The 27992-nt window shown below is 40.0% G+C and overlaps 1 protein-coding gene across 1 annotated transcript; it reads right to left on the bottom strand.

The window, feature by feature from the left end:
• LOC132807195 (guanine nucleotide-binding protein G(I)/G(S)/G(O) subunit gamma-4) lies at positions 1 to 27989 on the bottom strand. Its single transcript, XM_060821492.1, has 3 exons — positions 27817 to 27989; positions 12859 to 12962; positions 1 to 568 (listed from the first exon to the last, which is right to left on the bottom strand). Exons 2-3 carry the CDS (start codon positions 12943 to 12945, stop codon positions 440 to 442), a joined length of 216 nt encoding a protein of 71 aa, XP_060677475.1. The 5' UTR covers positions 12946 to 12962; positions 27817 to 27989; the 3' UTR covers positions 1 to 439.
• Between the last annotated feature and the right edge of the window lie 3 nt (positions 27990 to 27992).

A 27992-nucleotide genomic window follows, 5' to 3' on the forward strand; every position in this document is an offset into this window, starting at 1 on the left:
TTTTCTCTTTCCATGCACATTTAATACTGTTGTTCAATCTCCACTGTATAATCTGTAAAAATAGAATGGACATGCATAACTTCTCTCCAAAGCCACTACTTCTTGCTGCCACCAGGCAATTGTGCTTTTAACATTTTATATTTAACATACAAAACAAGAAATGCTCTAGTTAGAAAAAGTCATCTAAATACCTATGTTTCTTTTAAAAAGTGAAGTTACTTTTAAATCCTTTGTGATTGTGCAATTGAAACAAGTCTGTGTTGTCACAACTATAGTAAACGTAAAACACTCAGTAGGGTTCATCCCCCTAGAACTGGAGCAATAATTATAGCATGCACATGTGACAATCCCAACGCCTGTGATCTTCCGTTCAAACACAGTGGTTCTTGCTTCACTCCACACCCCACGCCCTGTCCTCCCCAAACCCAACTGATCACTATCAGAGGATGATGCAGAAGAACTTCTTCTCCCTGAATGGGTTTTCAGAAGCAGGCAGTGGGGCGATAAGTGGATCGTCCCTAAGGTGAGCATCACAGTAAGCCATCAGCTCAGCTGATGCCTTTGATACCTAGAATGTCAAAGAAAGACCAAGGTTAGGAATGGTTTTGCCTGAGTGATGCATTAGTGAGAGAATATTCTGGCTGAACTGCTCTTAACATTTTTTGTTTTATTCATTCTTTGTATGCTGGCAAGGCCAGCGTTTGTTGTTCATCCCTAATTGCCATTGAGAATTGCCTAATTAAAACATAAACTGCTGCAGTATGTCTGGTAAAGGTATGCCCATCTTCCTATGAATGAATTCCAGAGGAGTTGGTGGTGTGGTGATAATGTTAATGGACTAGCAATCCAGAACCCCAGGCAAATATTCTGGGCACACCAGACTGAATCACACAATGACAGATAGTGAAATTTGAAAATAATTTTAAAAACCCTACAATAGAGAGCTGGCCTAATTGTAACATGCAACCATTATTTATGGTCATAAAATCCTATCTGGCTCACTAATTTTCTATACATAAGGAAATCTGTTGTCCTTACTTGGTCCAGCTTACATGTGACTCCAGACCGATGTAGTTTACTGTGAACAAATTCTAAGTAATTAAACACCCACAACTCTAAGATAGATCATTTGAAAGATTAATGATCCTTTGAATAACAAATTTCACTTCATATCAGTCCTAAACAATTGGCTGTTTATTCTGAGATTGTGCCACTGTGTTCAGTTTCTTGCTTGGTTCAATAAGATAGTCTCCTTTTTTTAAAAAACAACTTTAAAAAGGTCCAATTTATTTAACCTCAACACAGACAATCCTCACATTTCAGGAATCAATCTAAGGAACCTTTACCCATCATGTCTCCTAGGCAAGTATAAGCTTCCTCAGAGAGACCACAACATCCTGATAGTACTTCCAGGTATGGTCTCATCAAAACTCTAAGTAGTTGTAGCAACTTATTCTTGTTTTCCAGTCCCCTTGCAAACAAAGCTAACATGCTATTTGTCTTTCTAATTCCTTGCTATCCGTGCATGTTAATTTTGTGTGCCTTGTTCAGGTGTGCTTAAGTCCCTCTGAACATCGACATTTAGAAGTATCATGCCTTTTAAAAATACATTCTGATTTTCTATAATTGTTATTACCAAATTGAGTAACCTCATACTTTGCTATGTTATACACCATTTATCACTTGGTTACCCAGTCACTCATCCTATTTATCTATTTGCAGTCTCTAAGTCTGAGTCTTTCTTGCAGCTTACTTTTCTACCTTTGTATCATCAGCAGACTTAATGGTGTTACTCTTCATTTTTTCATCTTAGTCATTAATTGCATTTGTAATATCAAGAGCCATAACTGTGATCCTTGCAATGCTCCACTAGTCACAGCCTGACAAACTGAAAATACTCCAATTATTTCTACTTCTTGACCATTAGCCGATCCTCTACTCATTCTCATCTATTCTCCTCAATTCCATGAGACCTTATTTTCTAAATTTAAAATTGTGTGTGGCATATTAATTGATATTTTTTGGAAATCTAAGTATACTACAATTATAGGTCCAAAAAAGAACGATGAATGCTGGGAATCTGAAACATAAACAGAAATAGCTGGAAAAGGGTTCTGCCTGTGTTTTCTCTCCAGGGATGCTGCCAAACCTGCTGAGTTTCTCCAGCTATTTCTGTTTTTGTTTTATGATTACAGGTTTTTATTTTAAAATATGTATCCTAATTATTACATCCTCTACAAAATCTAACAAATTTGCCAAATAGGAGTTTCATTAAAAGAAAAGACTTGATCTCACAGCAATCATCATGATGAGCAAGTTATGACGCTGGATTGCATTTGTCTGATTTTGTGGACAAGTCGTACAGGGGAAACTTTCTGCATTGCCTGGTTGATGCCAATATTGCAGCTGTATATTGTAGTTTGGCTAGGAGCCAAGCTAGTTCTGGAGCACACAATCTTTAATACTGCAGGCCAGAAGATTGTCAGGGTCCATAAACATTGCTGTATCCTGGACATTCAATGATTTCTTGACCATGCAATTAAATGGATTGTGATGGCGGGGTAGCTCAAGAAGAGGTTAAGATGGATCAACCACTTGGCACATATAACTGAAAACTGTTGCAACACTTCATCCCCATCTTATGCTGGAATGACACATTTATGATGGGGATGTTTGTGCAATTCTTTTCTCCTGTTAATTGTCCTCTGCCATTCTTCACTAAATATAGGAGCACTGCAGAGCTTTGAAGTGATCTGGTTAAAAGGGTTCACTTAGCCATTGTTGTAATATGTTGCTTTGCATCTTTGCGGGTCTGTTTTTGCTACTTCACATCTAAGCGAATCTAAGTTATGGCTTCATCAGGTTGGCTTCTCATATAATGTTGCCCTTGGTATGCTCTGCAATATTCCTCATTAATCCACTGTTGGTCCCCTGGCTTACTGGTAACAGTAAAGTGAGTGATATGCTGCATCAGGAAATTCCAGATTTTGTTTTAATACAAATCTGCTATTGATGGCCTTTAATGTGTCATGGATACCATGTTTAAGCCATGATATGTGTCCCAAATCTGTCAAATTTAAAAGTATTGCACTGCAAAACAATTGAGGATGCCTTCACTGTTCAAGTCTTCAAGATTTTATGGGCATTTCCATCATCTCTGTCACGGACAGATACATCTGTGACAGTTAGATTGTTAAGGTTGAGACATGTAGTTTTTCTCCCTCTTATCTGTTCACTCACTACTAATCCTGAAAGATTCAACTAGCACAGGCAGTAGTGGTGCTGCTGAGCCACTCTTGTTTATGAATGTTGAAGAAATCCAACGAGAGACATTACATTCTGTGCCTTTACTGCTCTTAGTAATTCTCCTAAGTGTTCAGTATGGAGATGCATCGAATCACCAACAGACGGGAGATAAGTTGAGAGGTTGCAGTCAGTGTTTATGTAACGAGAACAATACTCAAAAAGGTTAAACTATGAGGTCAGGTTGCCATTTGGCTGCATTCCCTTGCATTTCAAAGTGATCATAATGAATGTTTGGAGCATAATAGGATTTGATAGGAACTGATCTCTCTGATGGAAAATCCATAACGGGGGCACAAACTTAAATTGGAAGCCAGGCTATCAAGGGTGTTGTCAAAAAGCACATCTTCACACAAAACAGTAGTAGAAACCCAGTGAAGCAGATAATAACAAATTTTAGGAGGGCATAGACTGATTAAATGGACACATACAGGGCCCATAAAATTTAATGGAGAGAAGTGTGAAGTAATATATTTTGGGGGAAAAAAAAAGACAAGTAGCAATACAAGTAAAATTGTACAATTTTAAAATGGGTGCATGAACATGGAACCCTAGGAGTTCACATGCCTCTTTGAAGATGATAGGACAAGTATAAAAGGCTGTTAAAAATCATATGAGATCCTAAGATTTATAAATAGAGGCATGGATTACAAAAGAAAGAAAGTGATACTGAATGTTGATAAATTATTGATTAGATCTCAACAAGCATATTTTGTCCAATCTGGGCATCACACTTTAAGAAGGCCATGGAGAAGGTGCAGAAGATAATTTATCACCTTGGTAACCAGTAACGGGAGAATACAGTTACATGGAGAAACTGGAGTTGTTTTACTTGAAGCAGCTTAACGGGACAATCTAATAAAGATATTCAAAATTGAGGATTCTTTGAATGAGAAAGTAGAAAATCATTAACAAGGAAATGTAGATTCAGGGTAGTTGGTAAAGAAATATAGGAGAAAAAGTGAGGACTACAGATACTGGAGGTCAGAGTCAAAAAAGTGTGGCGCTGGACAAGCACAGCCAGTCAGGCAGCATCTGAGAAGTGGGAGAGTCAACGTTTCGAGCGCAAGCTCTTCATCAGGCTGTGCTTTTCCAGCACCACACTTTGACTCAAGTAAACAAATACAGGTGAGTAGAGAAGAAATATAATATTTATACATCAAATTGTGAAATTTGGGAATATAATTCCTGACGGTGATGAAAGCAGAATTTAGTCATAATGTTAAAACAAAATGGATATACAATTAAAGGAGAAATAATTGCTGGGCTGTGGAAGATTAAAACAGAATGCAACTAATTGGATAACTCTTTCGAAGTGCCAAGAAAGGGATGAAGAGCTGAACGTCTCTCACGCTGCATGCTTCCTTTTCTCACCAATGTTTGGCTGTTCAGTCATGTGGGCTCATCTATAGCCACACACAAGCCACTAAGACCGAATCAGTCGTCATTTCTACTGCAGTGATTATCTGCTCCTTCCAACCCTGATGGGAGCAAGGGGAGCACATATTAGCAGAAAGCTGACATTGGTCTCTCAAATCAGAGTGGGTACAATTCATTCCTGGTTAATACACAGAGTCCACAGTTTCACCTTGACCTCGACAACCTCCATAAAGTGGTGTTGCCAGATTGAATCCAGTACACCAATGGAGGCCTGACGAGTAATTTATACATATTTAGCATAACTTTCTTACTTTTATAGTTCACAATATGAGGCAATCTAAACAACATGGACAGTCTGGCAATTCTTTCTGCATCTTTTTTAGCAATAAGAGATGTATATATTCCCCATTTATGAAAGTTAAGAATCACTGCCGATTTGCAAGATAAACAACTTGTGTTATGGAGTACCTTTAAAGCAATAAAGCATATCAAATGGCTACGTAGAAACATAGTTAGATTCAAATCGAGATTAAACCTAATAAGGAGATATTGGGACAGCTGACCAAAAGCTTTTACAAAGCTTTAGATTGCTTCAAAAACCAAGAGAAAGTGAGGTCTGCAGATAGGAGTCAAAAGGTGTGGTGCTGGAAAAGCACAGCAAGTAAGGCAGCATCTGAGGAGCAGGTGAGTCAACTTTGAACATAATCTCTTCACATTCCTGATAAAGGGCTTATGCTTGAAATGCCGACTCACCCACTCCTCAGATACTGTCTGACTGTGCTTTTCCAGCACCACACTTTTGAGTCAAAACAGGACAGTCAGACAGAGGGATTTAGGAAAGGAATTCAAGAATTTGGATATCTTGGTAGGGTACCCAAATGCAAGGATACCAATTGTGGAAATCAGGGTCATGCAAAATCTTGGAAAGTTGGAGTGAACAAAGGCAGTCATAGAACTGGGGAGAGGCAAGGCTGTGCATAGATTTGAACACAAGGACAAGGGCGAGCACTTTACATTTCAGGCATTGCTACATCAATGCCACTTTGTAAAAATACCACAATGAGAGCGTCAGGTTTTTTTGTTCATTCACAGGATGTGGGCATTACTGGTTAGACTAGCACTTATTGTCCATCCTATCTTGAAAAGATGAGTTACTGTCAGATAAAATTGGTTATTTTGTTGGGCATCATTCATAAAAACAAACATTTTGTTTTCACTACAGCATTAAAAAATACAGAGTATGATAGATATGATTTGTTGATGAACTGTCAGAATACTTATAGTTGGGAAAGATTAGGAATTGTCAATTAAAAAGCCTGTGTGAAATCCTGGGAGCTTCTCTATAATTATGCTGGAAGCTTCTGTGAGAGTAGGAAAACCTTCTTATCAAAACCATCATTTCCCTGAAAAGATGCAGCTTTGTGTGTTATATATTTGAAGTGCCTATTTGTTCTGATGCCTATTGTCATCTTTTAATAAGAGTCTGTCAACACCTAATGAGAGCAAATCAAACGCAGCTAGAGCATCGAAGGATGTGTCAAACATGCAAGTAAAAAACTATCACAGGCAATGTAGAATTCTGGCAGTGCGAAAGCATTAATTAAGATGTTTACTGCTCTTTTTGGCGAGTTTCAAAATTGTAGAGTCAAGCACTGGCTGTATAATCTCTATTTAGCCATAAGATCTAAAAGACAGTAGTTTTCAAACAACCAGGGCAGTTTAATGAGGCAAAAAAAAGTGTGCTGAAGCAGCTTCAGTTTTTTGAAATTATTTTCTCTCACTGTTCAGTGCTTGGTGGGTGTACCGTTATATTAAAATGTCTGCATTCAACCATGGCTTAGTGTAAGATATATAGTGTTAATGAGTACAGTAATGTATCATTAAATGCTGTGTCATTACCATCCAAATGAGACATGGAAAGAATTGTATGAGTCACTGGAACTCCTCTGCTTTGCAATCTAGTTTTTTTCCCCTCTTTACCTGTGTGGAGTTACCGACCCTCCACGATTTCCTGTAGTTAAACATTAATCTGTTCGATACGGAATGAAAGGGAGAAAGCTAATATGGATCTCCAAAAAAAGTTGCTTTCCATTTTCCATTGAATGATTTCGTTTGGTTGTGGAGTTACTGGAGATGAAGAGGGCAAATAGGCTGAAGAGGGCAGTTGAAGAGAGAAAGCTGTGTGATGAAATTTTCAGAAATACATTGATATCAGCCTCTGTTAATGTTTACCCTTGGCCAAAAAGAGCTTTAGCTGGTAATTCATAATATTAACAACTACTTACTCTAATTAGAACTCATTTTATAGACACTATGCTCTAGGTAGGAAGTGGAGGATGCAGAGGAAGGGTGCAATGGGTACTTGACACACTTCTGAAAATTGGAAGGAGGTGATAAAGGGAAGAGATATCAGTGGGCAAGATTGGGATAGGTGGGTGCAATATAATAAAAGGAGAATCTAAACCGTCGATGGAGAAGCAAGAATTAAGGTGGATATATGGAAGATTTATGTAGATACATCTTAACACGCAAAAAAAAAAATCAAACAGGAAAAGACTAGCTATTCCAAACAGCCTGTCCAAACTGATATTAACAAGTAACTGTCTGTGTGGAGTTTGCACATTCTCCCCGTGTCTGCGTGGGTTTCCTCCGGGTGCTCCGGTTTCCTCCCACAGTCCAAAAATGTGCGGGTCAGATGAATTGGCCATGCCAAATTGCCCGTAGTGTTAGGTGAAGGGGAAAATGTAGGGGAAACGGGTCTGTGTGGGTTTCTCTTTGGAGGGTCGGTGTGGACTTGTTGGGCCGAAGGGACTGTTTCCACACTAAGTAATCTAATCCAAAAAAAACCCAGAACATTACAGCACAATATAGGCCTTTTAGTCCTCAACATAGGCTTCGGATTGCACCATCCTGTGGAACCAATCTACCCTACACTATTCCATTACCATCCATAGCTTTACCCACTGACAATTTAAATGCCCTTAAAGTTGAAGAGTCTACAACTGTTGCAGGCTACTGCAACGTTGTGTGTATAAAGATACCTCGGACATCTGTCCTACAGCTTTAAGTTGAGGGGTGATAGATATGTCCCCTTGTGCTAGCCTTCACTATCTGAGTAAAAAGGCTCTTACTGTCCACTCTATCTAGCCCACTGATTATCTTGATTTGGAGATGCTGGTGTTGGACTGGGGTGTACGAAGTTAAAAATCACACAACACCAGGTTATAGTCCAACAGGTTTAATTGGAAGCACACCTGGTGTTGTGATTTTTAACTCCGATTATCTTGTAGGTTTCAATTAAGTCACCTCGCATCCTTCTTCTCGCTAACAAAAACAGCCTCAAGTCCCTCAGCCTTTCCTCACAAGATCTTCCCTCCATGCCAGGCAACATCTTAGTAAATCTCTTTTGAACCCTTTCCAAAGCTTCCACATTCTTCCTATAATGCGGTGACCAAAACTGTATGCAATACTCCAAGTGCAGCTGTACCAGAGTTTTGTAGAGCTGCAGCATGACCTTGTGGCTCCGAAACTCAATCCCTCTACCAATAAAAGCTAACACACCACATGCCTTCTTAACAACCCTATCAACCTGGGTAGCAACTTTCAGGAATCTATGTACATGGACACAGATCTCTCTGCTCACCTACACTACCAAGAATCTTACCATTAGCCCAGTACTATCTATTCCTGATGCTCCTTCCAAAGTGGATCACCTCACACTTTTCCACATTAAACTTCAGTTGCCACCTCTCAGCCCAGCTCTGCAGCTTATCGATGTCCCTCTGCAACAGCCTCCAGCACCATCCACACCTCCACCGACCTTAGTGTCATCCAAAAACTTACCCATCCATCTACACCCTCATCCAGGTCATTTATAAAAATGACAAACAACAGTGGTCCCAAAACAGATCCTTGTGGTATGCCACTAGTAACTGAACTCCAGGATGAACATTTCCCATCAAACACCACCCTCTGTCTTCTTTCAGCTAGCCAATTTCTGATCCAAACTACTAAATCACCCTCAATCCCATGCCTCCATATTTTGTGCAATAGCCTACCATGGGCAACCTTATCAAACACCTTATTGAAATCCATACACACCACATCAACCCTCATTCACCTGTTTAGTGATCAACTCAAAGAACTCAATAAAGGTTTGTGAGGCACAACCTACCTTTCACAAAGCAGTGTTGACTATCACTAATCAACATTCCTATCGAGATGATTATAAATCCTCTCTTATAACCTTTTCCAACTTTTTACCCACAACTGAAGTAAGGCTCACTGGTCTATAATTACCAGGGTTGTTTCTACTCCCCTTCTTGAGCAAGGAGACAACATTTCCTATCCTTCAGTCTTCTGGCACTACTCCTGTAGATAATGACAACATGAAGATCAAAACCAAAGGCTTTGCAATCTCCTCCCTGGCTTCCCAGAGAATCCTAGGATAAATCCCATCTGGCCCAGGGGACTTATCCATTTTTACACTTTCCAGAATTGCTCACACCTCCTCCTGTGAACCTCAATCCCGTCTAGTCTAGTAGCCTGTATCTCAATATTCTCCTTGACAGCATGGTCTTTTTCCAGTGTGAATACTGATGAAAAATATTCATGTTACGCTTCACCATCTCCTCAGATTCCACTCAACTTCCCACGATTATGCTTGATTGGCCCTAATCTTCCTCTATTCATTCTTTTACGTGTCATGTGTCAAGTGTCAAGAAAATACCTATTTCCACAGTAGGAGGAGTCTTGGGGAGAGGCAGGAGGAAGAATCTACTGGGAAGGAGGAATTGAAGGAAATTAAAATTGGTTAAAAAAAACTCGAGAAATTAATGGGTCTGAAAGCTGATAAAATTCCCAATGTGATCATCCGCATTCTGTGGTACTGAAGAAGTGGAGTATTGGTTGTACTGAGTGTCATCTTCAAGAATGTTTTTTTTCTATAGATTTCAGAACAGTTCTGGCAGATAGGAAGATGGAATACCACCAGATTTTTTTTTAAAAAAAAGAGAATATGGACAATTACAGACTGGTTAGCTTAACATCAGAAGTGGGAAAAATGCTGATTCTATTATAAAGTATGTCATAACAGGACACAGAAAACACCTACAAGATTTTGCAAATCCAATGTGGATTTATGAAAGAGGAACCATATTTGAGAAGCCTGTAGTTTCTTGGAGGATACAACTAGTAAAATAGTTAAAAGGAAAACTAAGAAGAATTGCTATCTGTAACAGAACTCAGGCTATCCAACTAAAGATACTTCATAGGGCCCATATAGCTCCGGCTCGACTGGCAAAATTTAAGGCAGGAGCATCTCCAATGTGTCCCAAATGCAAAATAGAGGTGGGTACTCTTGCACATTGTCTGTGGACTTGTCAGAAAATCCGCAGATACTGGACTAAAGTGGCAAATACCCTGACAGAAATTTTAGGAACGGAAATTAGGGTGGACCCTGTATCTCTCCTTTTGGGCTTTTCGAACCTCTCATCTCTGGATATGCATGGGAAGAGACTATTTTCTATTCTCTCTTTCTGTGCAAGGAAAAATATTTTGGTGAACTGGGTGGCTGAGGACCCCCCTGGACTTTCAAATTGGCACAGATTAATTATGGAATATATCCCCCTTGACTTCCTCACAAATATGGTGCACCGAAAGACTGAATTATTTTATAAAATATGGCAGCCCTTTTTGAATTATATAAATGCAGATATTTCGGCCATCCTAACAAGGGCTTTTATTTAGTGAAGATTTCAGACCGGGCTGCTCCGGGGCCCCTTGGGAGAGGAATCCTGCGCGAATACGGGTTTTATTATATTTGATGTTTATACATTCCGAGCATGTAAGAGACTTAGGTATACACTCTGGTTAGTTATAGGTTAGATTAGTAGAAAGTTGAGTTTTTTTTCTTTCTTTTCTCGTTTTTTTTTCTCTTTTTGTTTTCTTTCTTTCTCTTTTCTTTGTTAAATTATGACTATTGTATATATGATTTAATTGTACATCAATGAAGATGATGTACTTGTATTTGAGAGTTTTGTTTATTTTTGTAAATTTGCAAAAATGTTAAATTTCAATAAAAATATCTACAAAAAAAAAAGGAAAACTAATGGACGTGGTGTTTTTGGATTTTCAGAAAACTTTTAAAGATCCAGAGGGGAGATTCAAAGCACAAGTGATTGATGATAATATGTTGGCATGGATTCAAAATCGATTCACACACAAGAAACAGAAACTAAGAATAAGGAAGTTTTCCTTGGAGTAAAAGGCAGCAATAAGTGGGGTACTGCAGGGATCAGTGCTTGATCCCCAATATTGCTCAATAATTTGGATAAGGGAATCAAATATAATATTTTCAAGTTTGCTGATGATACTAATTTTCCTTTAACTATTTTACTAGTTAGATCCTTCAAAAAACTACAGGCTTCTCAGACATGGTTCCTCGTTCATAAATCCACATAGAAAACACATACAAGACTTTGCAAATTCAGTGTCCTGTTATGACATACTTTGTAAAAGAATCAGCATTTTCCTCACTTTTGATGTTAAGCTAAACAGTCTGTAATTGCCTATTTTCCTCTGTTTTTTAAAGAAATAATCTGCCAGAACTGTTCTGGAATTAGATGGGATGGAGAGTGGTGGGAAAAATATAAAGTGTCTTCAAGGTGATTTAGAATGTTGAGTGACCAAGCAAATGTACAGCATACAACAAAATGTTGATTGTTAAAAAGGTTGTTCACTTTGATAAGAGAAACTGAACCACAGTATTATTTAAATAGTAATCGTATGGGAAAGGTTGATGTGTACAGGGACCTCACTGTCTTTACGGGTATTTCTAAACAATCTGTTCAGATGTGTTAGGAGAGACCTCTGGAGGAGGGGGGACTTGAATCTGGGACTTAAAACAGGTAGGGAAACTACCATTATGTCACAAAAGCCCTTTCTGGGAGTCCTTGCACACTGGTCATTGAAAGCAAACATGCAAGTTCAGCATGCAATTGGGAAGGCAAATGGTATGTTGCAAGAGGGTGGAGTATAAAAGCAAGTCTGACTGCAGCTGTACAGGGCCTTGGTAAAACCACACCTATTGTAAAGTGTGCAGATTTGGTCTCCTTACCCAAGAAATACTCTAATAGCCATAAAGAAAGGTGCAGCAAACATTCACCATGTTGATATCTGGCTTGGCAGAATTGTCAATGGACAAGAGATTGAGTTGACTGGTCTTGTATTCACTGAAGTTTAGAAAAAGTGAGGGGGCATCTAATTGAAACAAATAAAATTTTGATGCAGCTAGACACATTGAATGCGGGAATGATATTTCCCCTGTCTGTGCAGTCCAGGACAAGGCATCACTGTATCAGCATATGGGGTAGGCCATTGCAGACTGCAGCGAGGAAGGTTTTTTTTCCATTCACAAAGTGACAAGAAGTGGAATTCTCTACCACTGAAGACTGTGGAGGTGAAGTCACTGAACATGTTTGAAAAAGGATCAGATAAGATTTCTAGAGACTAAATGGGTCAAGGGTAATGGTAAAGAACAGGAGTATGGTGTCAAGCTAGTGAAACAGACATGATCATGTTGAATGATAGAGTGGGCCTGATAGACTGAATGGTCCACTCCAGTTTCTATTTTCTACTGGGAGCAGTGAAAAAGCAGTTCAGAAACTCCAGGCAATTATGAGCAACAAGTCTGAAACCTTCCTCTTCAAAGTCTAGGTGACAAAGATTAGTCCAGGAGATCACACTGTTCATGGTTTTCACCACCTGGTACTCCCCTTCGGTATAATCCAATCTTCACCCTAGCTCTGGTTGGTGTCTGTGGTTGGACGTGATCACACAGAACAGAAAAGGTCTGGTAGGTTTTGCAAGTGAAGAAAAAGCTTTTAATCTTGATTCCCAGAAGTGAAACAAAAGTTAAAGTAGTAATATTTAGAAATGAACATACTAAATCATATGAAGCTTCATTTTGAAGAAAGTAAGACCACTCTGTCATTTACCAGTTTTAGTGGCTATGCCTTCAGGAATATCTTTGCAATCAACTCTGGTATAATCATCCCACATATTGTTGTAAAGCGAGTAAAATAAGGGTGATGCTCTCTTTTTCTTTCAAAAGGCCTCAGTACTGTCACCTTAGTAAAATTTTCCAATTACGAATCTTCAGGAAGTACCACTTACCTTCATTCTTTCCATGCAGGCTTCCATCTTCAGCTGTTCTACTGCTTTTCTGGCCTGAGAAATACTGGCTGTGCTGTTGTTCGACATTTCCTGTCACTGTAACCCTTGAAATGAAATCACATGTCCTGAAGTTCAAGGGATGTAAAGTATTGAGATGTCAATCTAAATTGCAATCCCTCAGATAATACCTTATGAAAGTGAACACTTATTATTTAGTAGCACAGAGCTCGAATATTGCTGAAAAATGCCATTTTACTGCTTTGTCTTGCACTTATCATATTGTTTTGCAAGAATAAAGGGGAAAAGCAACATTTATGCTGCATGATAAAGGAGAGAGCAAGTTGACTCTGATTGACAGACAGATGTATTGCCATGGAGAAGGCACAGATTAATGCTGATTTACACTTAACAGCCAAACTTTGTTTAAGTTTTGAACCAGATGGGTTGACGGATTGGTCAGGGTATTATGGTGAGAAATGAACCAGTGAGCATCTGTCACTTATTTAGTCAAGTAGAAACAGTGCAGTACCTAAACATGCTCTGTCTACATAATATAAGTAGCTTCTAGTATACACAACTGTACTACACTGACTGATAATCCTAAATTTGTTGTCAGCACAGTGGCTAGGTGGTTAGCACTACTGCCTCACAGGAACCAGAGTTCAGTTCCAGCCTCAGGTGACTGTCTGTGTGGAGCTTGCGCATTCTCCCAGAGTCTGTGTGGGTTTCCTTAAGGTCCTCCAGTTTCCACCTGCAGTCCAAAGATGTGCAGGTAAGGGGAATTAGCCATGCTAAAGTGCCCATCGTTTACAGGGACGTGTAGGCTAGGTGCATTAGTCAGGGGAAATGTAATGTAGAGTTATAGGGAATGGGTCTGGGTGGGATACTCTTCGGGGGGTCAGTGTGGACTTGCTGGGCATGATGGCTTGTTTCCACACTGTAGGGATTCTATGATAATTCCTTGTACATTTGGGATTATCCAGCAAACATTGTCCAATCGCAGAATCTCATTTAATGCTAAGACTGTGCTGTGAGTTTTACAAATGAGGATTTAGTTCACGGTTTTACATACAATCACATTGGATCAGGGATGCATTGGGAAGATTATTTTCTTAGGCTTGGGTAACAGGAAATTGTTTGGATCCAGGAAGGTTGGAGCAAGAGTACTTTACTTCAGAGAATGCTTGTGACAGAGACCATTGCATTTTTGAAGGGAAAGGTGGATAGATATTTAAAAATGAAGAACAGCAAGGTGCTGAACAAAGTGTTTAAGACTAGATTTGGATTTCTTGGAAAAAAGAGCAAACATGTAGACAATGGGCTGAAAGGCCTCTTTCATTTGAGCACAGTTCAAATTTCTTGCAGCTTACGTGGATGAAAGCAGGGGCTGCAAGGTGAATTAAAGAATGGGAGAGACTGAGGAGAGACCAAATAAAGTAACAAAACTGTTCATTGTTTGATGTACCAGGAAAGAACAGAATGTATGTGCCAAAAAGAATGTATAAGGAACTCTAATCATAATAATATGAACATGTTAGGGTGGCACGGTGGCACAGTGGTTAGCACTGTTGCCTCACAGCACCTGAGATCCGGGTTCAATTCCCGGCTCAGGCAACTGACTGTGTGGAGTTTGCACGTTCTCCCTGTGTCTGCGTGGGTTTTCTCCGGTTTCCTCCCACAGTCCAAAGATATGCGGTTCAGGTGAATTGGCCATGATAAATTGCCCGTAGTGTTAGGTAAGGGATAAATGTAGGGGTATGGGTGGGTTGCGGGTCGGTGTGGACTTGTTGGGCCGAAGGGCCTGTTTCCACACTGTAAGTAATCTAATTTTAGTGGGCGGCACGGTGGCACAGTGGTTAGCGCTGCTGCCTCACAGCGCCTGAGACCCGGGTTCAATTCCCGACTCAGGCGACTGACTGTGTGGAGTTTGCACGTTCTCCCCGTGTCTGCGTGGGTTTCCTCCGGGTGCTCCGGTTTCCTCCCACAGTCCAAAGATGTGCGGGTCAGGTGAATTGGCCATGCTAAATCGCCCGTAGTGTTAGGTAAGGGGTAAATGTAGGGGTGTGGGTGGGTTGCGCTTCGGCGGGTTGGTGTGGACTTGTTGGGCCGAAGGGCCTGTTTCCACACTGTAAGTAATCTAATGTGAATTAGAAGCAGGAGTAGGCCATTCGGTCCCTCAAACTTGATCCATCATTCAATAAGATCATAGCTGGTCTGATTATGACCTCATATCCATCTACCCGCCTATCCTTGACAATGTTTCACCCCATTGCTTAATAGGAATTTACTTCCCAATGCCTTAAATATATTCAAGGGCTATGTTTCCATCATATTTTCTGGAGAAGAGTTCCCATGACCCTCAGAAAAAACTTTGCCTAATCGGATTTGAATAAGAGATCTGATTTTTAAAAACTGTAACTCCTAGTACTTTTATTCTCCAAAAAGAGGAAACACCAGCAACTCTGTCAAAGAACTAAACAAAATTGTGTCTGTCTTCAATGTGCAAGTTAAAATAACCTCCCTGGAATATAAGAGAACTGAACGCTGGTGAAGAACTGAAAAAAAAGTATTTGTAAAAAAGTACTGAAGAAATTAATGGGACTGAAACTTGATAAATCCCCTGGACCTGATGATCTACATCTGAGTGTGGAAAGAAATGGCTGTAGAATTATATATATGCTGTGCTTTTCCAGCATCTGCAGTCCTCACTTTCTACTCTTCTGCTCCTTGGATGCTGCCTGACCTGCTGCGCCTTTCCAGCAACACATTTTTCAGAATTATATATGTTGTTCATTGTTCAAATTCCGAAATTTGTCCTGTGGTTTGGAAAGTAGCAAATGTAACCTCCCAATTTAAATTAAAAAATGGAGGGTGATGGTGATAAACAACAGGGGTCTTTAGACCTTTTGGCCTCCCATCGATAGCAAGCTTAATGCTGGAACCTATGACTAAGGATGTGACAACTAGAACCTTTTGAAACAATAACAACAGGATTAGGCAGTGACCAACATGAAGTTATGAAAGTGAAATCATGTTCTTCCAACTGATTTTGGAGGATATAACTAGCAGAATTGATGGAGGGGAAATCAGTAGACGCAGTATATTTGATTTGCAGAAGAGTTTTGTTAATGTCCCACATGAAACATGAATAAGTGATTTTAGAACACATGGGATAGTGAAATATCCTGGTATGGATTGAGAATTGTTAGCAAGGAGAAGACAGATAGTAGGAATAAATGGTCATTCTCAGGTTGGTAAGCTATGATTAGTGAGGTATTGCAAGGATGCTTGAGCCCTGGCTATTCACAGTCCAATCACAATGTTTTGGATGTGGGGACCAAATGTAATATTTCCAAGTTTGCTGACGACACAAAGCTAGGTAGGAATTTTGTAAGGAAGACATAAAAAGGCATTAAGGAGATTTGTTCAAGTTAAATGAGTGGATAAAAAAAAACTGATGTGTGTGGAAAAATGTGACATTATCCACTTAAGTAGAAAAGTCAGAAATGCAGAGTATCTCTTACTTGGAGAGATATTGCAATAAGTGTTGATAAGTAAGGGAATCTGGGTGACCTTGTTCATAAGTCACTGAAAGCTAACATGCCGCTGCAACAAGCAAGGCAGCAAATGGTACATTGACATTGATTACAAGAAGATTTTTAAAGTACGGTAGTAAAGAAGTCTTTCTACATTTGTAAAGAACCCTGGTGAGATAGCACCTGGAGCGTTCTGTACATTTTTGGGATTTTTTTTGCCAAAGGAAAATTTACTTGCCATAGAGGGAGTGCAACAAAGGTTCACTAAACTGATCTAGAGACCAAATGGCCTACTCCTGCTTTTATTTCTTATCAGTGCTGCAATGAAGTGGAGGTTGTACACCTCCCAATGTGAGAAGGGAACGCAGAAATATTTGCTTTCTTTTTGTCTTCAAAGGCCAGGTCAGATGTAGGACAGATTTTTCACTTTGACAACATAATCAAGAAATTCAACTAACTGATGTGACTCATCTTGCAAAAATATGATATTTGAATGCTATTTTTCTCCAGAGATGGCTATAAAGAAAATGAGAATCATTGAACTGGTTCTTCTCTCATCAGAATGTGTGTACAGGTGTTCACTGTGGAGCTGCAGCTCTCAATCACAAACTATATCAAAGATGCCATAGCGGTGAACTTCAAACCAAATGCAATCAAATTTCAGGCCTTAATTTTTTAATAGCTTTTCCACAGTCAAAATGGCTGGCAACAGAAGTAAAAATAGTTGCATGCTTCAGCAGAGAAGCATTTCCAGTCATTGTCACCTCCTCTGCTGCTCTTTAATGCCTTTTTGTATGTCAGCTTAAAAACTTTAAACTCAAATTAAAGTATTTATTGAATTAATTCAGCCATTAATCTGTTGGTTGTATTTAAAATATAACACTCATTGATGATAGGGTGGTATGATGGCTCAATGGTTAGCACTACTCCCTCAAAGAGCCAGGGTCCCTTATTCAATTCCAACCTCAGGCACCTGTCTGTGGGGAGTTTCACATTCTCACCATCTCTGCGTGGGTTTCCTCCAGGTGCTCGGTTTCCTACCACAGGGTTAGGTGAATTGGCCATGCTAAATTGCCCAGTGTGTTCCGGGATGTGTAGGTAAATACATTATTCATGGTTAAATATTGGATAGGGGAACAGTTCTGTGTGGGTTACTCTTCATAGGGTCGGTGTGGACTTGTTGGGCCAAAGGGCCTGTTTCTATACTGTAGGGATTCAATGATTCTCTGTTGCATGAAGGAAATATGGATAGTGTCGTAGACGTTTGGGCTGAATGGCCTGTTGTTTCAGCATGTACATTTTATATCTACTTCTGATTTTATCTATATACAAAAGGCAAATCTGATTTGAGCAGACAGACAAATTGCTTTGTATGTGAATGTGCCCTTTCCTAGGCTCCTCAGTTCCCCTCAGAACCCCTGCAGGACATTATCGAATCTGCAGACTCAATTACTGTCAGCTTAAAACGGGCATCAGAAATGTTCAAAAGGAAACATCTGCCTTGAATTGTGTTAAAGTCAGAAGATGCAATTAACACCACAGGGAAGAGCAGCATGTGAGGGGGAAGAATCACTTGCTGGGCGTGTAGCACTGCTGGAGTCTGCCATTAGCTTTGATTCTTTTTAAATAACCTTTTATCAGTGCATCAAGCACTGGTGCCCAGAAGGTTTCGGATGATGTGGGTTTAGATTAGTTCTGATTGGATCCTGTTTTTTTTGGAATGGAGGTTTCTCACTGCCGTCAGCTTGAGGGCAATTCCCTCTTGTTCTGTACAAAACAACAGGATTAATCCCAACTTTAAAACAAAAGTTAAAACTCATTTATTTTACTTAGAGTTCTTTAATGCAGGAATAAATAATTTTTGTTACTGGTAAATTATAATCTCTATTACTGGTAATTAGAATACATTGTGGCATTACATCTAGGATTGGTAGGATAGATTCAGAACTGATCTGGCAACCCAACATTAGGCATCAGTGATGCAATAGCAGAATTATATTCAACCACAATTTGCAGCCTCAAGTTTGGCAAATTCCTCAATCATTAAACCAGGGATCAGCCACCGTTTAATGTAGAGTGTAGAACAGCATGCCAGGAGCAAAACATGTATACTTTAAAGTGAGACGCTAACCTGAAGAAATTACAACACAGGGGCCATATACATGCTAGATAGCAAAAGCATGTGCTGACCATAGTTAACCAAACCCATACTCAACACAAAATCAAAGCTTTGCAGCCCAGTAACATCTAGTTGTGAATGATTGTGATCAAATAAACAACTATTGGGAGGAAGAGATTCTTAATAAATCCTCCTCCATATTGGCACAGCCTAGCATGCAAGGGAAAAAGGCAAGGCTGAAACCTCGGTTACCATCTTCTATCAATCTGATTCACTCTGCACGTTACTGAGAAACACAGGAGTACATTGAATACAGCAATGATTATGGGCCCTAACTTGACATTGTTATATCACTGAAGACTTGTGCTCTAGAACTAACCTTTCCTCCAGCAAAGCCAATGCAATAAAGCTTTAATATGGGCATCTACTCAGTCAAAAAGTGGTAAGTTGCCCAGCTGCATCCTAGTTGCATAACGCAGGACAAATCAAATCCAGTTCATGTCATTTCATTCAATTATCAGCAAATTCAGGGAAGATATCACCAGTGCTATCAAGTGACGATTACCCAACAATAGTCCACTCAATGGCCATGTCAGAAACTTCTGGAACCACTAGGCTCCAGCTAGCATTACAGTCTTAGTCCAAACATGGGCAAAAGAACAGGATCTCCAGAGACATTGTAGAAGGCATCATTTAATCACATGTGGCAAAGAGGAGACTTTGTAAAACTGAAGCCAATGGAAATTGGGGTCAGGATAGGGTTAGAGTTCTCCATGGGTTTAAATCATACCTGGCACAAAGGAAGATGGTTGCGGTTGGAAGAAGCCAGTCATTTCAGTCCTGAAACATTACACAGGAGTTTCTCAGAGCAGTGTCCCAAGACCAACCATTTTCCTTATTTCCTTCCTCCACCATAAAGTCACAACTGAGGATATTTTGCAATATGCAGTTCCACTTATGGCACCCCAAATAATGAAGCAGTCCCTGCCCACATGCAGCAAGAGCTGTACAATGTTAACGATAAACATCAAGTAACATTTGCAACACACAATACCAATGAATGACAATTTCCACCTAAGTGAGTCTAACCATTTCCTCTTTCTGCATTACACTGGTGTTCAAAAGAAAAGGAAGATTGAACCAGTAATTACAGACTAGTCGGTTTAACTTGGTGGTAGGGAACTTTCCAGAAACAATTTTATAGTTATTTGGAAAAAATATAGATTGCTTCAGAACAGCCAGCATGAATTTTTTTTTAAAGTGAAAATTATGTTGACTAAGCTGGGGTTTTCTTGAAGGGATATTGGAGATAGTTAATGAGGAAAGGCTGTTGATGTGGTGGGCATGGACTTTCAAAAGTTTGATAGAATTCCAAACAAACGTGTAAGGGGAGTTATTGGTCATGGAATAAAATGAACAGTAGCAATGTTGATGCAAAATTAGCTGAGGGGAAAGAAAAGAAAAAAAAAGGAGAAAAGAAAGAAAAAAGGACAGTCTAGAACTTCAAAAGGACATTGACACATTGGTGGAGTGGGCAATTACATGGTAGAATAATTTCAAATATGCAGAAGCACAAGATGATGCACTTTGGCACAATGACCATTGACAGATAAAACAAAATAGAAGATATCATCCTGAAAGATATGTAGGAACTGAGAGACCTAAGTGTATACGTACATGTTATTAAAGGTGGCAGGTCAGATTGTGAGAGCTGTTAATAAAGCACAGTTTTTCTATAATGTGATAGTTGAATTCTTGTGCAACCCCATATTATAGAAAAAAAATCACTGTATAGAAACAGCTTTTAAAAGTATTGCTGCTGTAATCGTGTTATGGCCAACACATTTTAAAAGTTCATGCTGTAGAAACAGTGTCCCCAATTTGTCAATCGCTTTACAGTTTAATCACATCGACAAAACATGCGTTGTAACAATTACCTGTACTGTATTGTAGGCTTCATGAATAGGAGTATAGAGTACAAGTGTAGGGAGATTATATTGAATTTATAAAAGACACTGATTAGACCTCAGCTGGAGTACTGTGTATAGTTCTGGCACCACATTATAGGAATGATCTAAATACATTGGACACAATGCAGAACAGGTTTATAAGCATGGTTCTAGGGAGAAGATACTCTGTAATGTGTAATGCTTGAAAAGGTTGGGACTGTTTTCATCAGAGAGAAGGCTCAAAAGATTTGATAGAATTTTTAAAAATTCTGAATAGTGTGTATATGGAGAAATTGTTCACACTTGTAAATAGATCAAGAATCAGACAGCACAGTTTTAAAATGTTTTGCAGAAGAAACAAATGCAAGGTGAGAAAAAAAAACTTGTTTTAAAGACAGTTTGTAGTTAGGGTATAGAATGCATTGCTTAGAATTGTGGTTGAGGCAAGTGTGGTTGAGGCATTCAAGACAGTATTGGATAATTATTGAAAATACAAAAAAAAATGCATATTACAGGGATAAACAGGAGATTGGCACCAAGCTAAAATTTTCAGAGAGCCAGTGGTGACAATAGGTGAATGGCCTTTTTCTGCTCAGTAATAGTTCTGTGATTACCATAACTAAATCTCCTAATTAACATGCTGAATGCAACTATTGGCCCTAAACTAAACAGCAATACGGTTGGAGTCCAACCACACACATACCTAGTCATCTTCTAGCTACAGTAATTCTGCACAGTGACCTTATCTCAACTTTCTAGAGCCATTCCACCATCTATAAAGGCATAGATCAACAGTGTGATGGAGTTAATACTCTTCCCTTGCCTGTATGAGTGCATTGCCAAAAACATTAAAGATGCTTAACTATTTACAATTAATATCAATGACACAGATTAAGGGACTGAGTATATTCTAGTTAAATTTGCTGATGACATGGATAAAATAGTAAGTTTTCAAGGAGGATGAAAACATTTAGATAAATTGAATGGGTACAAATTTGGCAAATGTAGTATATTGGGGGAGAATGTGAAACTTTTCACCCTGTCAGTAAGAATAGAAAAGCAGTGTATTTATTTAAATGACAGATTGCAGAATTCCATGATACAGAATGATGCAAGTGCCCTGGTACAGGAATCACAGTTAATTTCCAGGTGCAGCAAGTGATTAAGAAGGAAGATAGCATGTTGTTTATTGCAAGGAGATTTTGCCAAAGTCTAACAGGGGATTGGTGAGACCACATCTGAACTACTGTGTACAGAGTTTGCTTATTTATGAAAGCATGAAACTGTGTGAGAAGCAGTGCAGAAAAAATTCACTGAGTGGAGTCCTAGTAAGGGCTGTCTTAGGAGAAAAGATTGAACATGCAGAGTTGATGTTGATTGACATGTAGAAGACGAAGTAGTATCTTACTGAATCAAAAGATCCTGAGCCTGGATCAAAGTGATATTTCCCCTTGTGGGAGGGCACTGAAAAAAAGGTATAGTTTAAAAATAAGGCGATGTTCCACTTAAGGTGAAAGGAAGGAGAATCTTTTTTGCAGGGTCAAAAATCTCAAACTCCCTTTCCTTAAGAAGGTGGAGCCAGGGTCTTAGAATATTGTTAAGGCAGAGGTAGGTTATTTCTTGGCTGACAATATGTCAAAGTGTATAGCAAGTAGAAAGGAAAGTGGAGGCCACAATTAGATCAGTCCTAACTTTATCAATAACTCAGGGGCCAAATGGCCTACTACTTTGTATGTTCATATGCAACACCATTCATGACAAAGCAGCCTGCTTAATTCACACTCCAACCATTACTATAAAGCATTCACTCCCTTAGCAACAAGCATTGCGACGGTGAAGCACGTCCTCAAGGTTTCTTTAATACTTTCCAAATCAGAGATCTCTACAGCCTAGAAGATGGGCAGCAAGTACATTGAACCACGATCACCTGCAAGTTCCCTTTCAAGTCACTTACCATCCTGATTTGGAAGTATAATTGTGGATCCCTCTTTGCTGCTGCGTCACTCTCAACCAAACTGCACTATAGGAATGAATTCACCAGAGGAATTGCAGTGGTTTTAGAGTTGGATCATCATCACCTTCTCCAGGGCGAGGCATAAAAACTAATGACACCCACAATTTCATGAATAAAATGAAATTAACTGGCACAGATTATGACCTGCATGATTTTCCTCACATCCTACTTAATCTAACCCTCTCAGCATATCCTTCTTTTCTCCCTCATGTACTTATCCAGCTTTGCCTCAAACAATTTTGGGAGCAAGTTTAACTTTCCCCTTGGAATAGACTGTTTTCCTGAATTACCCATTGAATGGCAGGTAGACAACCGCAAACAGATTAGAAGCATTCTGGCCATTGGGTTTGCAAACTATTTCCTGATTCATCGCCGATCCAATTTATGCACTCCCTTTGCTCTATTTTTTAAATGAAGATTTTGCTCAGATTTGACAAAGACCATAAAATGAGACAAAAAGTCAAAATCAGGTGTGCAAAGGTAGCTGTGGAGTACAGGCCAATGCAGTTGTTATGTTATCAGCCTTGATTGTGCTGGAAACTGTTTCACTTCAGAGTCAGTACTCGGATTTCAACTGCTGCACTATCAAAGATAAATGAAAAAAATTCCGTGAAATCATTTAAAAGTGGTTTTAGATTAGACTTACAGTGTGGAAACAGGCCCTTCGGCCCAACAAGTCCTCTTTTTGGAGAATAAAAGTACTAGGAGTTACAGTTTTTAAAAATCAGATCTCTTATTCAAATCCGATTAGGCAAAGTTTTTTCTGAGGGTCATGGGAACTCTTCTCCAGAAAATATGATGGAAACATAGCCCTTGAATATATTTAAGGCATTGGGAAGTAAATTCCTATTAAGCAATGGGCTGAAACATTGTCAAGGATAGGCGGGTAGATGGATATGAGGTCATAATCAGACCAGCTATGATCTTATTGAATGATGGATCAAGTTTGAGGGACCGAATGGCCTACTCCTGCTTCTAATTCACATTAGATTACTTACAGTGTGGAAACAGGCCCTTCGGCCCAACAAGTCCACACCAACCCGCCGAAGCGCAACCCACCCACACCCCTACATTTACCCCTTACCTAACACTACGGGCGATTTAGCATGGCCAATTCACCTGACCCGCACATCTTTGGACTGTGGGAGGAAACCGGAGCACCCGGAGGAAACCCACGCAGACACGGGGAGAACGTGCAAACTCCACACAGTCAGTCGCCTGAGTCGGGAATTGAACCCGGGTCTTCAGGCGCTGTGAGGCAGCAGTGCTAACCACTGTGCCACCGTGCCGCCCACAACATTGGAGAGTTCTAGCCAGCATCCAGCCAATATTAATACCTCAAATTGTTTCAGTAAAACAGATTCAGCATTCAAGAAGCACCTGGAAGAACTCACGAATATGAAGGGAATCGAGTGATATGGATCCTGTAAGTGAAGACAGTTTTAGTATGGAAGGGCAAAGTAAGTCGCTGCTGGCTTGGCGGGCCAAAGGGCCTGTTCCTGTGCTGTATTGTTCTTTGCTCAAGATAATGTAGTCATCCCCATAACACTGGCCATGGAGGTTTGCTGTGTGCATATTAATTGCCACATTTTCTACATGGCAGAGACTACACTTTAAAATTGCTGAGTCAGCAGTGAATTACCTTGGAGTCTTCGGACAAATGCTGTTTAAAATTAATGTAGAGACATGGGAGGTGATTCATTCTTCATCACAAAATGAGAGAAAATGTAACACTTTTTAAAAAAGTGTCATTTAATGTACAAGAGCAGAGAAAACTTTGGGATTTCAGGTATGCTCTAAAAGCAGGAAGACAAGCTAAGAGAAAATCAAATCCCAGCAGTTGAAAATAGGGATGAAGAGTACAAAAAAAACCTAAATGTCATGTTAAACTGGTACTAAATGTTGGTCAGGCCACACTCAGAAGTCACTATGTTTGATTCTGACCAACTACTTCACTGTTTAGATTAGATTAGATTACTTACAGTGTGGGAACAGGCCTTTCGGCCCAACAAGTCCACACCGACCCGCCGAAGCGCAACCCACCCATACATTTACCCCCTTACCTAGCACTACGGGCAATTTAGCATGGCCAATTCATCTGACCCGCACATCTTTGGACCGTGGGAGGAAACCGGAGCACCCGGAGGAAACCCACGCAGACACGGGGAGAACGTGCAAACTCCACACAGTCAGTCGCCTGAGTCGGGAATTGAACCCAGGTCTCAGGCGCTGTGAGGCAGCAGTGCTAACCACTGTGCCACCGTGTCACCCACTGAGCTGCCTTCTGAGGCTGAAATAGACAATTCATACCTTTGATGTTTTTGTTACCCTATACGGAGCTTCCAACCACATACCTACTCTATTACCAACTTGGCTTACTTCCACCCTTGGAATTTCCTATATTCAACCAGTCAGTGACGTTGTTAATTCCACTCCCAATACTTTCCCAGTCAGCTTCCACCCTCCAAACACGTCTGCTGATTCAAAACCCTGCTGCCAGTCTCATGACACACACCATGTCATGTTCACTCCCTAAGATCATACTTTCCTACCTCTTGCACATCCCCAATTCCTATTGGTGGCAGCTGTACCTTAAGCCCAACTTCAGAAATTCCCTTCCTAAATGTTTCCAATTCTGTTGAGATGCTCCTGGAAAGTTATCTCTTTGATCATATATTTGGTCATCTGCCCTAACATCCATTTCCTCAATTGTCTCATTCTCAAATTTTGATTAATCATCATGTTTGCATAAAGAGCCTTGGGTCATCTTACTCTTTTGACAAGCTATATAAATGCCCAATTGTTGTTGAATATTACGTATTACGTTTTAGGTGCCTTTCTCAATGTAAATGGTACATTTGAAATTCACTATAAGCCCATAAGTGAGAAATGTGAAATGTTCATTAGGAGAAAAGCTGGTAGCAGATTTTTTTTTAAAAAGTAGATTGGATATCAAAATCCTTCAAATTCAATAACAATCTGGAAACATTTTTTCTATTTTTGGCTATCTAGAGGAAAATAATTAAGTAATCACTGAAAAGAACAAGGGAAATGGCAGGAGAATTTGTTTTAACACAGAAGATTACTATCTCTATTTAGAGATATTAGGGAGTTAGTCCTCAGTGGTTTTTAGAAGGAATTCCTAAACGTACAACATAGAAACAGGCCATTTAACTCACTTGGTTTACATTGGTCTTTATGCACCAGATAAGTATCTCCATCTCACTATACCAGCATAGCTTTATACACATTTCTTGCTCATGTGTTTATCTATTGTTTCCTTAAAAGATATTAAGACAGTTTGAGCTGAAATATATGATGAATCATGACAGACATTTAGTGACAGCAATGCACTGTACCACAGATACCATACCATCAGCTGCCTCAACTGTGCTTTGTAGAATGTCCTCCAGACGTCCTGTCATCTCATTTATCTTTTCACCCAAGGAACCCATTTAAAGGGCATTTGGATAAGTTCATGCATCGGAAACATTTGGAGGGATATGGGCCAAACACAAGCAGATGGGACTAGTTTAGTTTGGTTTTATGATTGGCATAGAGTTAGTGGCATGGTGGCTCAGTGGTTAGCACTGCTGCCTCACAGCACCAGGGTCCCAGGTTCAATTCCAGCCTCGGGCAACTGTCTGTGTGAAGTTTGCACATTCTCCCAGTGTCTGTGTGGGTTTCTTCTGGTTTCCTCCCACAATCCAAAGATGTGTAGGTCAGATGAATTGGCCATGCTAAATTGCCCATCGTGTTAGTCAGAGGGAAATGGGTCTGGTTGGGTTACTCTTCAGAGGGTTGGTGTGGACTTGGGCTGAAGGGCCTGTTTCCACACTGTAGATAGTCTAATCATGAGGGGCATGGATAGGATAAATAGACGAAGTCTTTTCCCTTGGATGGAGGAGTCCAGAACTAGAGGGCGTAAGTTTAGGGTGAGAGGGGAAAAGTATAAAAAGGGATCTAAGGGGCAACGTTTTACGTAGAGGGTGGTACGTGTATGGAATGAGCTGCCAGAGGATGTGGTGGAGGCTGGTACAATTGCAACATTTAAAAGGCATCTGGATGGGTATATGAATAAGAAGGGTTTGGAGAGATATGGGCCGGGTACAGGCAGGTGGGACTTGATTGGTTTGGTATATCTGGTCGGCATGGATGGGTTGGACCAAAGGGTCTGTTTCTATGCTGTACATCTCTATGACTCTATGTATCCATCTCCTGCTTTTATTCTGGCATGTGCCCACTCATCATTTTTATTTGATTCATTGTTTTACCCTTCATATATTTAAATATTCTAAAAAGGGGAGATATAGGCTTGTTGGAAGAACAAAGGAATGTAACTGGATAGTGCTAACTGCTGGCAACAGACATAATGGTCCAAATGTTAAACGTCTTTGTTCAGAGCAGTGTTATTTTATAGGATCTGAGGGGAGGGAGGGAGGAGGTAATGAAAATGATAAGATCAGCCAGCAACAAGATCCAGCATGTTAAAATGTAACATTTTAATGTGGAAAACAGCATCACTAAAGAACTCGGCACGGGGAGAACATTCGTGGGGGCGGGGTTCAGGTTCACAACACAATCATCAGTCTGCAGCATTAAGCTGGCTCAAAGACAATGCAACTTGCCCCGAGAAGCCATTAATTGAAGTTAGTGTGGGGAATGGATAGATTGACAGTGATGCTGAAGCAGGGGAGAGCCAGCTGTGCTCCGACAGAGGCCTGTGCTATGGGCGACCCGGGGTTGCTTAATGCAGAGAGAAGTGCACAAATATTCCATTTCTCACAAAATTTATCCAAAACACTTCCAACCAAGCACTAGATATCCAAAGAATATTGAATTCTTGTTGATGTGTACTATATCTATCACTGGAAATAAATGATTGTATTACTGAGGTAGGCAGCGATAAATGCTGAGGAGGAGGAGGTCCGGCATCTGGGAAGACAGGGACACAAGTTGCTCAAGGAAATGAAACACAGACCTGTCAGCTCTATCGTTATCCACATCTAGTTTAGATGTGGGTGATTTCTTCCACTCATTAACCCCTAACTCCCCACATCTGTCTGGAATCTTCAGCTTTTCGTTGATCATAAAAAAATGAAATCATATGACCAGCTTTTCAGCATCATTGTTAAAGATGAGATGGGGAACGAAATGAAGCAGGAATGTCAGCTAGGGTTTTGGGAACAGCTTCTTCCTACATTTAAATTAATTGCCAGGCAAAAAAAACAAACAGTTGAAGCCTTATGAAGAGCAGAGTGCGATCGAGGAGCCCGCAGATGAAGAAATGAAAAAACAGATGTTAGGATAACTCGTTCTCCTGTTCCAGTTAAGGCTTACCCGTTATTTCGCAGTTTCTAGTTACACTCACGGACGTTTCGCGCACGGAAATCCAAGTGCCAGAGGAGCAGTTGTTCTTTAACAAATAACATCAACGGTGCAAGTCGCCGCGGTCCATTCACTCAGTTACTGCGAGACACGATCTTTAGTACATTTCTCTCTCTCTCTCTCTCTCT

Source organism: Hemiscyllium ocellatum, chromosome 3, assembly GCF_020745735.1.
Source record: "Hemiscyllium ocellatum isolate sHemOce1 chromosome 3, sHemOce1.pat.X.cur, whole genome shotgun sequence".
NCBI classification, from domain to species: Eukaryota; Metazoa; Chordata; class Chondrichthyes; order Orectolobiformes; family Hemiscylliidae; genus Hemiscyllium; species Hemiscyllium ocellatum.